Below are 16,209 nucleotides of genomic sequence, written 5' to 3' on the forward strand. Positions count from 1 at the left end.
ATTTTTCAATCATTTTGCAGAGTGTGAATTTTTCAGATATTTTTTACAAGCTAGTACTCCCTTAAATAAATTTCGATAAAAAGCATAACGTAACCATCGGAATTTTTTGCCGCTCAATTTCAAAGAATGCAGAAAATCACTTGGCATCGGCTCATTTCTTTATAATTTGTCAGCTCACTCAACAAAAAAGTCAAAACAACGAAAACAACACAAGAAGCAACAGCTGATTACTGGAAATAAATGAACATTTTTGACGTCTGTCAAATTTCTGAATATTTTGTTTTGATATGACCGGCTCATTTAGTTCTAAAAATTTAAATTAAATAAAATGTTTAACTTTAGATGCATCTTGTTGCCATTTAGAGATTTACCCCATAGTTTAAGCACCAGAGGATTGAAACAAACGATAAATCGAATCAAACCGGAATACGACACCGACTATCTTACAAATCCTGCAAACATTGATCACATCAAAAAGAATATATTAAACCGGAAAGGAGTCGGTGATATTGAAAGGGTGCACGGTCTGGTATATGAATTAAACCACAACACAGACACAACGATTCGTGTCAAACTTCAACAACAACTTGAAGCTGCCCTGAAAACAATTCCGAATCATACGCATCCTGATGTCGTAAACTATGGTGATGGTCCAAAAGAAATCGCATCGATTGGTTTGAAACGAAACTTCACATTTTCAGCGAGACCCTTCGATGGACTGTGTGGTCATTTGAACATTTTACGCACAAATGAAATAGATCATTTTAATGGTTCGAGAAGCTACTACTTCATGAATGAATTAGCTGAAATGGTGAGTTGGTTTGTTGTTAGTCGTTGGTGAAACTAAAGATTTCTATACTAAGGAAGAGGCACTGATACAATATACGGTCGACAAACTGGACGCAAACGGATTCGAATTGATTTCGGTTCCCGAAATTCTTCCACCTGAAGTCATTGAAGGATGTGGCATGAAAACAACCGGTGAACGCCATCAGGTTCGTATGAGGTGACCTTCGACTGTAATTCAAATGAAGGCTAACCACTTCCGTTTCAGGTATTTAAAACACTTCCAGACAATTTATGCTTGTCTGGCACATCCGAAATGGCTCTAGGTGGCTTCTTCGCTGGGAAACGATTCCACATCGACGAACTACCCATTCGAGTAATGGCAGTCAGCCGCTGTCATCGGGCTGAAACATCCACAGCCAAAGAAGACAAAGGTGTCATATTCCGTGTCCATTCATTTAGCAAAGTCGAAATGTTTTCGGTGTGCGCTCCGGATCAATCGGAAAGCATGCTGGACGAATTTAAGCGTATCGAAATCGATCTGTTCAGTAAACTCAACTTACATTTTACAGTACTCGATATGCCACCGTGCGAATTAGGTGCGCCTGCATATCGGTAAGCCTCAAGACTTTAAAATTCATTCAAATTTTTCGATTTCTATGGACTCTCTGTTATTCCATCCGGATAGAAAATTTGACATTGAAGCATGGATGCCCGGTCGTGGAATGTATGGTGAAATATCAAGTTGCAGTAATTGTACGGATTATCAAGCTCGACGATTGGACATTCGCTTCAGTGACAGGAACGGGCAGATTGTTCATGCACATACGGTAAACGGTACGGGTTGTGCCGTACCAAGAATGTTGATGGCCATAGCGGAAAACGGACAAAACGAAGACTTCACAATTAATATTCCTACCGAACTGCAGAGATACATGGATGGCAAAAGTATAATTCAATCAGCCAGAGTGCTACCTGGATCGAAACGAGCCCAAATTGATGAAACAAACGTAGAGAGTTCTGCGTAAAATGTGTTCTGACATCAGTATGGTTAAATTGTAGACATAAGCTGAGAATATAAGCAGACTGTTATTTATACATCTGGCTTTGATATGAGCAATTTTAAGTTCCCACCATTGGAGCTTGAAGCTGTCCTGCTCAGAGCTTTAACATTGAATTCGGTAACATTAACATTTGCAGCGACTGAGTTAGTTTTTCTTGATCTGAATTCAGCTCAGTCTTAGTTTGAATCAGTTTCAAGTCTCAAAAGGCAGAATTGTAATTTTATAAGAAATTTTTAATGGCCACAAGACCGTAACATCTCGGCGATATGGTAGAATCAAAAAACTTTACTAAAAACGATACATCGTTACGTTGCTGTTGTTCTTTTAAATACAATAACCGATCCAATACAAATATTGTTTCAATTACACTGCCCAACGAGTCGCGCATTTGGTGGTACAAAATCAAAAATGGAATTTGTTTTCTAAATTCGTCATAGAGTTCGTCCAATTTCTCATCGGAAATATGTTCCTCATCAAAATTCAAATGTTCATTTCGACAATTTACTTTCCGAATGTAATCCGTAAAATTTGCCAGCCGAATTCGTCCTGTGACTGTCGTTCCGTAATACTGTGGACACATTCGTTGAATCAATATCTCAAGCAAAGCCCGTTGGAAAAGACATCGATATCTGACATCGTTGTCGGTCAGGTTAACCGAGCGATGTACTGAAATTGTCGATACTTGCCGGGATGTTACATCGAAACCGATTTGTTTTTCGATCAAATAACGGCTTAGTGGAAACCCGTAACCAAGTAGCGGTCTGTGGTGATCCAAGGCAGGGCTATAATTGAATTGATGCGTATCGTTGAATCGTTGAGTGGTCAGATGGTAGCAACAACCAATGTTGCAAATAGCCGAGATTTGATTGCTCTCGCAAAAGATTTTCAGGCACGTTGAAGCCAAATCACCGCAAGTGTGTAGACCAGTTAAACATAGGCCACGGATATCCTTTTTCGGCACGTTGAATTCTTTACTCAAAAGATCGAGGAAATCCGTTTGAGGTGTAATGTAATGTGTAACATTACGATAGTTCGTCTCGATTGATGACAATCCAAGTTGAGCTTCATTTGTACTTTGGTTTTTCCTTCGGATCTTCCTTAACTGTTCTACTAATTTGGTATACCGAATTGATGCACCAGATGTTCTGGAACATTCTGAATCAATTCCGAGGACTTTTATACCATAGGCGAGTGAAAGATGGGACGACAAGTAACCTTTCCCATCACCAGCATCAATGACGCACAGTTTCCCATTTTCCTTACTCATCGAACAAATTGTCGCTATTACATTCGCAACTGCTTCGACCTACAATCGATTATACAAAAAGTCTATAAGAACAGATAGAAATATACAATCTGTTAGAAGATGTCTGTTTACTACCTCATGTCGCTTCTTCTGCGGCATAAAACCTTCACTCATATGCACTTCATCTCCGATAGCCATTTTAAGTTCTCGATTTAATTCACTCGGCGATATCCATACGTCTGTGTACGAATCTAAGTAAAATGGTTTTGTATTCCGTAGAAATGCTCGAAAGTTTTTGAAACAGTCCGAGTCTGCGGTGGAATCTACACTCGGATTCAAATGATGCCGATAAATTTTGATTGCTTCGTATACATCAGCGTCTGTTCGGATTTCACTCTGGATATTAAGTGGGACGTTTCTTTGCCACAGATTATCCGAAAAAAATTTTGTCATGTGCGCGTTCAGATAAGGAAGAAATGGGTTCAAATAGGTAATTGCTTGATGCAGATGTCTTTTTAATAACGGAATTGTAACGTCTCCCATAGTGGCGATGTATTCTACATATATTTCGATATAACGTTTTGGACCAGATTTAGAATACTTTGATAGAACTACATTGACAACATGTTGAAACGGACATCGCCCAAGACCATATTTTTTCAGTATTTTAAAAACAATCTTAACTTTTGTAATTCCCAACAAAATTATGAAATTCAAACCAAACCAAAGAAAAACAAACTGAACTAAATAAACAGCTGATTGAGAACATTCATTTCTATTGGAAAATTTCCAATATACAGCCGGCTTTGCACAGACTTACTTTTGAACAAAAAGGTCTGTTGAACTTCTTGATTTGAGATCCTAGTTCAACTCAAGAAGAGCCCCACCCTTTAAGAGTATACATGTCGAAAGATTTTAATTTATTCAGAAATCAATTTCAATTTATTACATGCAAACAACAAGGATTTTTCCTTATACTGTTTGCCTTATACCACAGCACTGCTACTAGCATGAACACTGAATTGACAAGTATCAAATTTGGAGGCTTTAGTGATACGAGCTATCGCTTAGGATTGTTTGTATTGTATGTTTTAACTCATACAACGAAAACAAGTCATCTATCTGTGTAACAGAAACGCAGTGCCTATTGTGATTTCACCAGCCTCCGAATATTTTCTATATTCGTGCTAGTAGCAGTGCTTATACCCGGGTTCGAATCTCGTGCTATCTTAAATGGTTAGACAGTGTGAGAATCGACTCTGGGGGAAATTCTCGATGGTAGTTATCACTCGGTGCCACATTAGTTATTTTCCTAACGCATACTAAAATGCTTTGCTAGCAAATGAGAGGTTTCCAGCTCGAGCCGAGTTATTTACATCACCAGAGGTTTATCTATCGAGCCTTTCTTTGGTGTAGGAATTTTTTTGTCGATTTAATCGTAGGGCTGACTTACAAAAAGAGAAGGACTTTCTCTTTTAGCTGAATTGACTGGACGGACATGCATATTAGGGGGGTCCAGAATCGTATGGGAAAATAAAAGTTTCGAGAAAGTTGGCGGACCCCGGGGAAAACGAACCTATTTGACTCACTGATAAAAAATATATATGGGGCCGATGCGATCCGAGTTGGTTTATGGGTAGCTCAAGGACGAAATATGTGAAAAACCACGAAAATGAGGGTTAAAGAAAAATTGAACGTAACTAACAGATGCTGAGGTCACTTCTTAGGGCGAGTTGAATTATTTCACTTCAGAATAATCCAAAAAGAACGATTTAATGATTTGTAAGTGCATTCGCATCTTCCAAGTCAGTCAAAGTTTCCCAATCTGTGCACCCAGTCTTTGGGTTCTTCCAAAACATTTATGGGATGTGCATCGGATATATTCATATCTAACGAGAGCTTATGGCATAAGCTTTCATTGCAAAAAGAAATTTTTTCGAAAACAATTTTTTTAAGCTATGTAGAAATCGATTTTGGTGCAAAAATGTCAGGGTCGTGAACTCAGGAAATTTTCAAATGACTGTTACGTCAAGACACCAACTTGAAACTTATTGTGTGTGGGCTCGTTAGAAAGCCACTGTCATTACCTTTACAACGACACCTAACACTTAATTTAAAGAGTGACTTCGCCTGACTTTGTATTACTTGGAAATTATCTGTCGATTTTTGTCTATATCAATATTGTTAAGTGTGCCCAGACGGTATAAAAATTCCAAAAAATGAAACGCATTTTTGTTGCTTTTGCAACTAATCTAAGTTGTCGGGACCAAAAAAGTTTGATATTGTCGTAAAAAAAAAATTCTCATACAAATCAATGGAAAAAATGTATGGAAAATTTCGTTGTTTTTTCACACATTTCGTCCTATAAACCAACTCGGATCGCATCGGCCCCATAAACAATTTTTATCAGGAGGCCATAAAGGTTTATTTTCCCCGGGGTCCGCCAACTTCCTCGACACTTTTATTTTTTGGACCCCCCTAATGCATATCATAATGTTTGAAGGCCTTTCAACCTTTTCCATAGTTTGTTAACCTGTTACAGTTGGCAAGCATATGACCAGTAATATTATTGGGTCTATTACTTCCATAGATGAATGATTTTAAATCGATTGATTTTGTCACTGGCCAAAAGGGTGGCCAATCAATTTCTAATTCATTTCAATTCCTTCAATTACCGGATTAATTCCTAATTACCGGATTCGCACTTTAACTTCTATTATTTCCTATAATTCCGATTAATTGCTAATAATTCCACGATGTTTTCTGTTACTATCCAATTCATTTTTTAGAAAAAAAAATTCTAAAAATTTTATTTACTTTCCTTTATTTCTATAATTTTCTTAAATTTCCTTCAAATTTAAAGAAAATGAACGAAAACCTTCGAAATTACTGTAGTTTCGTAGATGCCGAAGTATCCAATAATTAGTAAGATTTAAGGAAATGCTAGAAATTGAGGGAATTGATGGAATTACAAGGAATTGAAGGAATTATAAGGAATTGACTGAAACAAACCGAACAGCCAAGACCGGAAACCTGCAACGAGTAGGAAAATCAAGTTTGTTGTTGCATTCGCTTAGTTCTTTCGTTCATCATACTGATCCGTATTTCCTATCATTTATGTTCAATTTCTTGTATTTCCAGTCATATTCCTTGTCACCCCTTTCAATTTCTAGCATTTCCTTCAATTCCTATTAATTACTGGATGCTCCGGCAATTCCTTGGAGGGTGTGTAATTAATTACCCGAGTAGTTTCCCCGTGCTATTAGTGTAAATGTTACACTGACTTCAAAATCTCACCTGTACCTCTACATTCTACAGATGTCAGCTATTGTAGATTACCTGGAGACAAAGTTACTTGCTACAGGTGAGCTTTAAAACTATTTTAGGTGCTTGCCAAACAGTTCTGATAGTTAGGTGAGCTACTAACCAGTGGCCATTTTGCATGAAAATCCTGGTGAAAACGCCATTTGATCCAGTTTTTTATGTATTTTTATACGAACGTATTGTTGGAAATAACCTCATAAGTACTTTGATGAAAAACGAGCTCAGAAGCTACCCAAAGTTTGAACCCCAAAGAAATCAAGATCTACGTGGGGCTCAGAAAAGGAAGAGTTGATTTCGTTTTTCTGTTCTTCAAGGAAAATTATTCCATTTTTTAACATCCAAACTTTAGAAACATTTCGAATTCATTTTGAGTCGCATTCCATCTCCAACGAGCATAACAAAACGAAGGGTTTTTTTTTGGAACAATTGAGATTTTATTGGAACATTTAAATGTTGTCCATATTTTTTTTATTTATAATTTCATTTCAATCTCAACAACATAATTTCTTCTCTGAAAAAAAAGAGTTTCGCTGGCACTTTTATGTTTAAATTTTTTTTTAGATGTTGGACACATTCATTTAGTTCCATTTAACTCCCAACTCAATTCTGATTCCGTCTCACTGAACAAGGTCATCAATAAGAAATAGTTTTTTTTTGTTTTAATTGGATCATGTTTTTAATTTTTTAATAATTTTTTTGTTTTAAACGGAAAACATTGAAGAGCGAAACAAATTTAAAAAAAAACTTAAAAAAAAGAACTATTTAGGACTTTTCTTTTTTTATCGTACAAAAATATCAAACAACGTTTATATCATTCGCACATTGAAAATTTACTAAAATTATAGTAAGTTTTTTGTGTGTAATGTGTAAATGTATGTGTTTATTGTATGTATGTGTGTTTGTATATAAAAAAAAATGTAAAACGCACAATTGCTTCTCAATTTTTTTTTTATTTTATTAAATTTTTCTCGAAAAAACTTCATTCTTTTGCCTCATTTTTTTTGTTTTAATTATTGTTTTTCTTCATTAATTAATATTTAAAATATATTTTTTTACTTTAAATTTTTTATAATTTTTTTTCTTCTTCTCATTTATTTTTTTATTTATATATATCGTTATGTATATATATAATTGTATTGTATATATATAATATAAATCGCAAACCATTTTATCGTTTAAATTACCATCAATTCCAAGAGTTGTCCGTTTGCCGTAGAGCATGGGTCGTTTTTTATCCGATGAATACTTGAACAGTTACAGCAGCAGTGATGAAGTAAAAAGTAAAAATATAATTTTTTCTTGTCGAATGAACAACATGTATTATTATACAACACATGGTTGTCCGATTCAGTAAAAAAGACATTTTCAACTTTTTCTTGTGATATTCAAATTTTTTGTTTTAAATATTTTAAAAAGTCCGAAAAAAAATCGTTCTGAATTTTATTTCTTCGTTTTTTCTTCTTCTTTAATTTGTTTTCATTTTTTTAATATAAAATCATGTGCCAAGCGCGTAGTCCAGTAAAACGTTGCATTTTTTGTTATTTTAATATTTCAATAATTACTAAATTTTAATAAGATAATCTTGTACAAATAAGAACCGCAAAAAAAAGAAACAAAGAAAAACCAAAAAAAAAATAATAATAAAAAGAAAGGAAAAAAATTACTAAAAAAAAGAATTGTTTGTTTAAATCTCTCCCGGGTCGAATTGGATTTTGAATTATTTTCTTGTTTCAATTTAAAAAAAAAAATAAAACCAACAAAAAACAACAACAACATAATCATGGTGAGATTTAACGACGTTGTCCCCATGCGGATGAAATTGGTGTGTCGCGTGGCGCAGCACCCAGTCCAAAATCGGGAAAGTCTTCATGCGATGCTGTGTTCGGGGCTTTTTTGTTTTTCTTTTCCCACGGTGCTCCCTGCACGACAAAGCCCTCCTTCTTGGTCTTGTGGTTCATGGCAGTTTCCAGAACGGCACTGAAATCATTCGTTATTTCGCGTGGAGCCGGCATATCGATGACGTCTTGCAAGAATTCTTCCTCCAAATTCAACAGGTGATCCTTGACATCGCTGACAGCCTCTTCGGATCCAATGATTGTAACAGCATTTGGATTCTCGTCACGTTCGTTGTCTCGGGGAAATTTGATTTCCACCTTGTAATCGTCCATGATTTTACGAATGTTTCGTCCACGTTGACCGATTATGCGTGAATGGATGCGATTGTCCAATTCAATGACTTCCTTGACCATTTCGCTAAGTTCGTTGACGATTTTCAAAATGTCCTCTTTAGCGGCATGGGTTGCAGTTTCGTAGCCTTGAATTGTGATAACGTTGTCAATTTCGTCTTCACGTCGTGGGAACGAAATCTGTACATTGTGGTCGGTACGGATTTTGTTTATAACTGCACCACGGCGACCAATAATTTTTGGATGAAATTCGGGATCAACTTCGATTTTCAACTCGAAAGAACGTAATTCGCGATCCTTACGATCCACCTCCAATTCAGCGACACGCTCTTCGATGGCTTTTTTGGCACCTTCAATGTTGGCCGGAGTTCCAGTTATTTTAATAATGTCCAAACGATCTTCGGGCGGTGACAATTCCAAATGTACATCGAAACGACTCATGAGCTCACGGACGTCACGTCCCTTTTGACCGATAATCGAGCGATGCAAATCGAATGGAACGTTGATTTCAACTGTAACTGGTATCAAGTCCAACAATGCTTGGCGAGCAGCCTCACATTTCTCTTTCGATCCAGTGATTCGAATTATGTCGCAGTATCGTACGGCACCGCCGTCACCATTATCACTACCATTCATGTCTGGCACCTCATCGGTAGCAACGCGATCGGGGAATTTGATTTGAACATCATACTGGGATGTAACTCCTTGAACCTATCGGATCATATAAAAAAACATTCGTTAAGGACCAGCAGCCAATGCATTAGAGATTAACTGATTTACCTTGACACCTCGTGCACCCATCACTGAACGGTGATGTGTCTGCGCAATGATGCAATCAATAGTAACTTGGGAGTCCAAATCAGCGACGATCTCCAAAATTCGTTGTTTTGCCAATTCAATGCATTCCTTGGATCCTTTCAGTGTAACACGATCGCTGTCAACACCAGGCCGTGGGAACGAAATCATAACACCGCCATAATCTTCAGTGATACGATGCAAAACTTCGCCACGCTTTGCGACGAAATGTTTGTGGTGCTTTGGATCAACAGCAATTTCACCTTCGGTTATGTTATCAATGCTCTTGATGATTAGTTCCAGTTGTGCCTTGGCAGCCAAAACGTTCTCTTCTTTGCCAATGATAGTGATGGCCTCGCGATCCTCATCGTGACTGGTAGGGAAAATGATTCGTGCTCCAGTTGTGTCACGGATTTTCTTGATCGATGCACCATTTTTGCCGATAAGGAATTTGTGATGATCGTTTTTGGCACGTACTTCAGCCGAAAATGATGACAATTGACGTTCGTTGCTCAATTCGAGCAGCTGAACTTTGGCTTTCTCAACATCTTCTTTCGGTCCGCGTATTGTAACTTTGTCACTTTTCGATTCGGGACTGGGGAACTTAATCGACACACCGCCGCATTCTTCCATAATTGCAGAAATCAATTTGCCACCAGCACCAATGATGGAGTTGTAGTATTTCGGTGGAATTGTTATCTCTTCGCTGACAACGTCGGCCAATTCGCTTTGAATTTTTAGGATGCGGTCACGCGCCTCGAACACATTCTCCTTTTTACCGGAAATGACAATCACTTCATTTTTGTCCCCTTCGGAAGGCAAATCAATTTTGGTTTGAGTTTCGTCGCGGATTTTCTTAATATTTGCACCCTCCTTTCCAATGATGTACTTGTGGAATTGTTTAAATATTGGCACTTCTTGAATGAAAGATGTCTCTTGAATTTCCTTGACCATCTTCTGCAATTGCTTATGACACTTGTCCACCTCGTCCTTCGGGCCACGCAACTTTACGATGTCACTCTTTTCGTTCGAATTCGGGAACATGATCTGCACTTTGCTGTACTTATCGCGGAATTCACGAATGTTGTCGCCCTTAGCACCAATCAAAATACTGAAGAAACGATGGTCGATGATCACGTCCTTTTCCTTTTCATTTTCCAATTTGTCAATCTGTTCCTTCAATTCTTCGGCGGCCTTACGTACACCTTCAATTGGTCCTTCAATGCGGATACGATTTAGTGCGTCTTTCTCTTCAATGTTGATCATTACGTCGAGTTCCTCCTTCAAACGGTTGATGTTGGCGCCAGCCTTACCGATAATATGCTTGTAATGAATCGGATTCACTGTCATGTCAATGAAGGCCAATCGCTGAACGTAATCCTTCACAATTCCGTCCAATTGCTCGCGTGCCTTTTCCACTTGTTCCGGTGGACCTTCGATTTTGATTTTACTTTCGATGAATTCGACATGGATGTTCGGATATTCGGTGCTTAACTTGTTGATGTTCACACCTTTACGTCCGATTATATACTTGTGTATCCATGCGGGAGCGTCGATTTGCACGGAACAGACAGAATTTGCTTTTTCGTACACCATGCTTAACGCATTGCCCAATTTTTCTTGCGGTCCACGCAACGTGATGGTATCGTAGTTGGCGCTATCAGACGCTGGCATTTCGACGGCAACACCGGTTAATTGGAGAATTTCTTGAATGGTTGAACCACGAGCCCCAATTACGTAGCGATGTTGAGCTTTGGGCACCTCAACGCTGACGGTGCTGCACTTCTTCTCCATATCGTGATATACACTTTCGATAAAGTTCTTTGCTCTGATCACACCCTCCTTTTCACCGGTTATGGTGATTTCATCTTTCATCACTGACGCTGGTGGAACATTGATACGGGCGCCAGTTTCGTCGGATAAACGTGTAACTTGTTCACTGAATGGTCCCAACACAAATGGATGGTAGATTTTCGGTACGTGGACACGTTCAAAAGCCTTTTTGGACTGTTCGTCAGAGGTGGTGCGAATCTCATGCTCGGCCTTCTCGATGCCCTCTTTGCTGCCCGAAATGGTAATGATGTCACTCTCTTCTGCTATATTCGGCACATTGATCTTGGTGGCCGTGTTCTTTTCGATTTCACGTAGACGTTCACCCTTCTTGCCCAACACCCATCGATGATGTTCCTTCGGAATATGAATCTGCTTGCTGGCTTGCGTTTGATAATGAATTAAAATTTTTCGGCGTGCATCAAGTACTTCGCTGGTTCGGCCAGTCACAAGAAATGTTAATGATTTGTCTTTGCCACTAGATATCTCAATGTGGGCACCAGTTTCCTTCATAATCGATTGACAGGTTCTCATTGATTCTCCTTCACCAAATTTTTCCGAATCGATTTTACGCTCTTCGTATGGGATACAAAAAACCTGAAATGAATTTGGTTGTGTGTTAATGAAATGGTTCCCAAAACAAAGGATTGTTTTCTCAATCGCTTACCTGAGTGACAACCGAACTCTCAACTCGAATGATGTTGGTGGAAGCACTGTTTGACATAAAAGATGGAAAACTTTCTGGTAATGCTGGAAATAGGGCATCGTAACTATAAGCTGGTCCTGCGGCATCAATGGCCGACATATTGTTATTATTAACTGAAATCGAAATTGGAATTGTTGTAGTGTTTCGGTCGGGAGCATGTAATTTGCAATGATTTATTTACCTGCTGAATCCTCCATCACTGCTGCTTGCATAACTGCTGAATAAGAAAAGTCCTAATTCGTTCCAAGTCTTTACAGTAGCACTGAAAAATGATGGAATTGGTTGGTTGAAACAAACATTAAAATTTGATCTTGCGTGTGACAAATGGATGTTCGGATTGGATAGTTGCTTGGATTAAATTTCAATTTACAATTACTGGTCTCTGTGACCTACTTGGAGGATTGCGAATCTAATTTCGTCGGAAATGATTTTCCAATTTACAAAGGATTTTCTTCTTTTGCAAAAAGTGGTTGAACACAAGAAGTAACGCATATCAAAAGTGTAATTCTGTCTAAACAAATCAGATCAAAGAAACTGTAAAACTAACATGTAAAATGCATTCTGTAAACGACACAAAGTCATACATGGGAACCGCAAAGCCACAATTTAATTGTTCAAAACGTTGGAGAGAAACAACAAAACTTTGCAGAATTTGCAAAGTTTTGTGTTATCAGTCTGACGTGCTTGTATGAATAAGACGCAACGCGAATTTATCAATTGGAATAACTTCCGCGGAGATGTTTTTCTCGATTCGTAAAATTATAGGATGCAACATTGGCAAGTTTGTAATTTAATTTCTTTGATACGACGAATGGAATGCAAACGACGTCCATCAAATGCATCTCCGTCATCGGTAGATGTTAGAAAAACCGTAATCAAAATGATGTAACTTGTTTACGAGGAATACATTCCGGAAGGCGTTTTAAAATATTTTTAGTTCTACTTATGCTTTGACGGTGTTGAATGGTGTGCATGGCTCACATTCGAATATTTATCCAAAGAAGTAAAACGTGTGGGACTGTGGCACAGAAAAGGAATACATTTAAACTTGCCACTAAGAACGAGGGAGTATTTAGAGACATTAGCCAAAACGTCAGATGAAATTTTTGGCTTGATAAATTCAGGAATGAACTCACGAAAAGCTCAATGTTGCTGTCAATAACATTTACAAATATCAATCTCTTTCTTGTATGGCTCATTAACGCATCGAGCAATTCTGTGCTATTTGATGAAAAATTCTCCAAAATAATCCCTGCTGCCCGACACCTAAACATTAAACACATATTACGTACATATAAGGTCAGCTAAATGAGAAACTAAAAAAAAATCTTCGACTTTTTGCTATCACTCTGCAAAGTGAAAGTTTCATTTTTGACTCATATACAGCTGTACCACACGCGCTTTGTGGATTTTTATTATTTCGGCTTTTTGGAAATGATTAAAAGTACGTTGACCCCCTGAGGATGAAATGGATGAAATGTCTTTTACGTAACTATACACACAGTTAACGGTGTGATCTTTAGCCACGGTCTTTGGTACAAATGCAACTGTGTGAACAGTTTGTATTTGAATGCTTTCAATATCTGCAAATGTGTGCAAACTGATTTATCTGTCTCATTAATTGATAATATTCGATGATAACACTGGTGTGTCGCTAAGTGATTTCTGACGCTGAAGGAATGTTAAACGATTTTAATCGAACTTAAAACATTAATTGAGGTGTTGGGTGTACAATGGGTAAACGTTGTACTGGATTGTTAAATAAAAGACTCCAAGTCAAAATTAAGATGTAGCCAGACGACTGAATCGTCTTAATGGTCGGAATTGTAGTTACACTGAGATTAGACTTACTCTATCTGTGTAAGTCGTTCACAATTTTTTTTTGTTTTTGATTATTTGCCGAATTAGCAATTAAAACGAATTAAGACGAAATTGAGACGAATGAAATGATAAAATCTTTTGTAATTCATTGACATCTAACGTACATATACTGTAAGTAAGTCAGAAGTATCACTACAATTGAAAATATATTTTTATCTCACATCAATTCCAACAACATAAAATTTAGACCATGTGGCTAATCTTCAAGACAGAAAATATTTTTTTTAATATAAAAACTGTTGTCTTATCTCTCTCGTTGGTTTTTGCCTTTCAAGAGAAATCTCTAAAAGTCGAAATATTTTTTCGATTTAATACGAATGGTGACAAGGTGCCATTTCACCGCCATACAATATTTTATATAATCAAAACTTTGACACAATTTATTATTAATTCGAAAATAAAATTCAAATGCAGAGAGTGAAAAAAATTCCTAAAAACATTAATCGACGACCAGAGCTGTATTTTATTTATTTATGAAAAAAAAAAACAATAAAAATATCGGCTCACAAAACTTATGGTTGTTATTTTGCTCCAACTCATCACAAATGTCTGTATATTGGACTCAATGGTGTGTATAGTTTTTAGCATACGTAACAACTTGTTTACAAAGATGTTTCCTATTTTAAACTAAAAACCGAATATGCCAACGTCTCATTGAAATTAATCTACCTGCTGGCATTCCGCGATCGAATTTTATCAAATTCAATTAAAAATTCTAATTCCATTTGTTTAAATTTATGATTTTCGTTTCGATTCAAAAAAATACCTAAATGTAAACCAAAAACCCATTTGGGACCAGACACAGACATGTAGTTTATTTTCCTTTCCATACCACAAATTGATGATTTGGCAACCCTGCACTGTAGACGTGTCATTATATATGGGAGAAAATGATTCGACTACTGAATTGTGATGATAACGTGAAACGAACGGTTTCGGTGTGAAAATTAATCGGACATATTGTCTGTGCGACGAAAATAATGGAAATTATTGCCAGTGGAATGGATTAAATCGAGTAAAATTGCGATTTATAACATGCTGCATTGGCAACCTAACCACACTTCCACACGGATAGAAAATGTCTATTCGTATCGCTACTGAGCCCGAAAGAATTTCATGTCGGAAATGTTTGATCGTTCAACGATAAATCACTGACTGTTTTCACATTATTCGGTGTCGATTCATAGCGGAAAACACTTTGTAAAATATATTTGATCGAAAGTCCACTAGGTCACGTCAAGACAACCCACAATGCAAATGCCACAAAACAACAAAAAATTCAATCGGAAAAATGAAAATAAATTCGACAACTCACTATACTGTAATCCAAAAATCCGGCCTAGAAGATGATTAAACTTCGGTATCCAGTTTGAAAACACTTGGTTGGTCAATCTGTAACACAGATAAAATCAACAAATTATTTTAACTGGAATGATGAGTTGATAAAATTTTCAATTTTAATTATTGTAAATCGGATAGAAAGGAATTTCAAGTCAACGTACCGACTTCCAAGTCAGAAATGAGAAATGTCGTCTTCAAAAAATGCTTACCATGAAATTTAGCACTTCTCCTTTTTTCGTAACAAAGTGAAGTTGGTGGACAGATATTTTACTACAGAGCTGTCAATACTGTCATGCATGTTTATAGTCAGAAAATTTGCCGAACTTTTCAAATATGACGAGCTGAAGGAATGTATCAAAATCGGAGAAAATTGAAAGTCCAATGTATAATGTAAACAAAACAATATCGAATAGTTGCAACTTTAAGCTCTTGAAACGCATCGACAAACTCATTTCCACCCATGCTAAGGTAGAATTTCTTTTTCCTTATGTGTTGAATAATAACGATACCCTACCCACCCATACAAAGATGAGTCTTAAACTTTACTTTTCCAAATTAAAACTGCATTTTTTTCTGCGTTCTTAACCTTCTGAAAAATTTTGAATAAAGATGGAATTAAAAGATGGTTTGGTACCACAAAGGTTCCGAATTTAATCTTTTCTAACTCATACTTTGTCAAATTGACAACGTCAACACAGGAACCGTGTGCACTGCACTCAGTAACAATATTTGTTCAGCAATTCAATCTGCTTCGACAAAAAATGTTTTGACTTCCTTATAAGGTCTGACTAGATTGACGGTAGAAAATGCTTACACGGTCACGTCTCAATAAATCTCTAAATATGGGTCAGCGTACAGATAATTTACATAGACTACTATTTAGAAGTTCAACCTATCGGAAACGGAGCCGTAATAATGATTAAATTGTTTATAGATAGGCAATAGTAGAATCCCCGTTCCAAATTGCCGACATGTTCCACATTCGCATCAACTCCCCTTGGTACAAAATTTGTTTCTTAATCAGCTTAACCGTACCTTTTGCAAATTAAG

The 16,209-nt window shown here is 37.0% G+C and overlaps 3 protein-coding genes across 3 annotated transcripts; 1 reads left to right on the forward strand and 2 right to left on the reverse strand.

Moving 5' to 3' along the window:
• The first annotated feature begins 214 nt into the window (after positions 1-214).
• LOC119080366 (serine--tRNA ligase, mitochondrial-like) lies at positions 215-2,195 on the forward strand. Its single transcript, XM_037188663.1, has 4 exons — positions 215-811; positions 864-995; positions 1,055-1,401; positions 1,475-2,195. Exons 1-4 carry the CDS (start codon positions 329-331, stop codon positions 1,812-1,814), a joined length of 1,302 nt encoding a protein of 433 aa, XP_037044558.1. The 5' UTR covers positions 215-328; the 3' UTR covers positions 1,815-2,195.
• LOC119080365 (methyltransferase-like protein 25) lies at positions 2,038-3,836 on the reverse strand. Its single transcript, XM_037188662.1, has 2 exons — positions 3,232-3,836; positions 2,038-3,156 (listed from the first exon to the last, which is right to left on the reverse strand). Exons 1-2 carry the CDS (start codon positions 3,637-3,639, stop codon positions 2,071-2,073), a joined length of 1,494 nt encoding a protein of 497 aa, XP_037044557.1. The 5' UTR covers positions 3,640-3,836; the 3' UTR covers positions 2,038-2,070.
• Positions 3,837-7,871: 4,035 nt separating this feature from the next.
• On the reverse strand, positions 7,872-15,380 carry LOC119080367 (vigilin). The gene is made up of 6 exons (XM_037188664.1): positions 15,321-15,380; positions 15,134-15,210; positions 12,119-12,199; positions 11,899-12,050; positions 9,387-11,828; positions 7,872-9,317 (listed from the first exon to the last, which is right to left on the reverse strand). Exons 3-6 carry the CDS (start codon positions 12,147-12,149, stop codon positions 8,211-8,213), a joined length of 3,732 nt encoding a protein of 1,243 aa, XP_037044559.1. The 5' UTR covers positions 12,150-12,199; positions 15,134-15,210; positions 15,321-15,380; the 3' UTR covers positions 7,872-8,210.
• Positions 15,381-16,209: the final 829 nt, after the last annotated feature.

The sequence above is a fragment of the Bradysia coprophila genome, unplaced genomic scaffold (genome assembly GCF_014529535.1).
Source record: "Bradysia coprophila strain Holo2 unplaced genomic scaffold, BU_Bcop_v1 contig_350, whole genome shotgun sequence".
In the NCBI taxonomy this organism is placed as follows: Eukaryota; Metazoa; Arthropoda; class Insecta; order Diptera; family Sciaridae; genus Bradysia; species Bradysia coprophila.

What these genes read in the sequence shown, in the direction of transcription:
- LOC119080366 (XM_037188663.1), top strand. Translation starts at nt 329, where the DNA reads ATGTTTAACTTTAGATGCATCTTGTTGCCATTTAGAGATTTACCCCAT. An exon ending in CAACCGGTGAACGCCATCAG is followed by an intron (nt 996 to 1,054) that starts GTTCGTATGAGG and finishes CTTCCGTTTCAG; the next exon opens with GTATTTAAAACACTTCCAGA. An exon ending in TTAGGTGCGCCTGCATATCG is followed by an intron (nt 1,402 to 1,474) that starts GTAAGCCTCAAG and finishes CCATCCGGATAG; the next exon opens with AAAATTTGACATTGAAGCAT.
- LOC119080365 (XM_037188662.1), bottom strand. Translation starts at nt 3,639, where the DNA reads ATGGGAGACGTTACAATTCCGTTATTAAAAAGACATCTGCATCAAGCA. An exon ending in CGCAGAAGAAGCGACATGAG is followed by an intron (nt 3,157 to 3,231) that starts GTAGTAAACAGA and finishes AATCGATTGTAG; the next exon opens with GTCGAAGCAGTTGCGAATGT.
- LOC119080367 (XM_037188664.1), bottom strand. Translation starts at nt 12,149, where the DNA reads ATGCAAGCAGCAGTGATGGAGGATTCAGCAG. An exon ending in AGAGTTCGGTTGTCACTCAG is followed by an intron (nt 11,829 to 11,898) that starts GTAAGCGATTGA and finishes AATTCATTTCAG; the next exon opens with GTTTTTTGTATCCCATACGA. An exon ending in TGGGTGCACGAGGTGTCAAG is followed by an intron (nt 9,318 to 9,386) that starts GTAAATCAGTTA and finishes ATGATCCGATAG; the next exon opens with GTTCAAGGAGTTACATCCCA.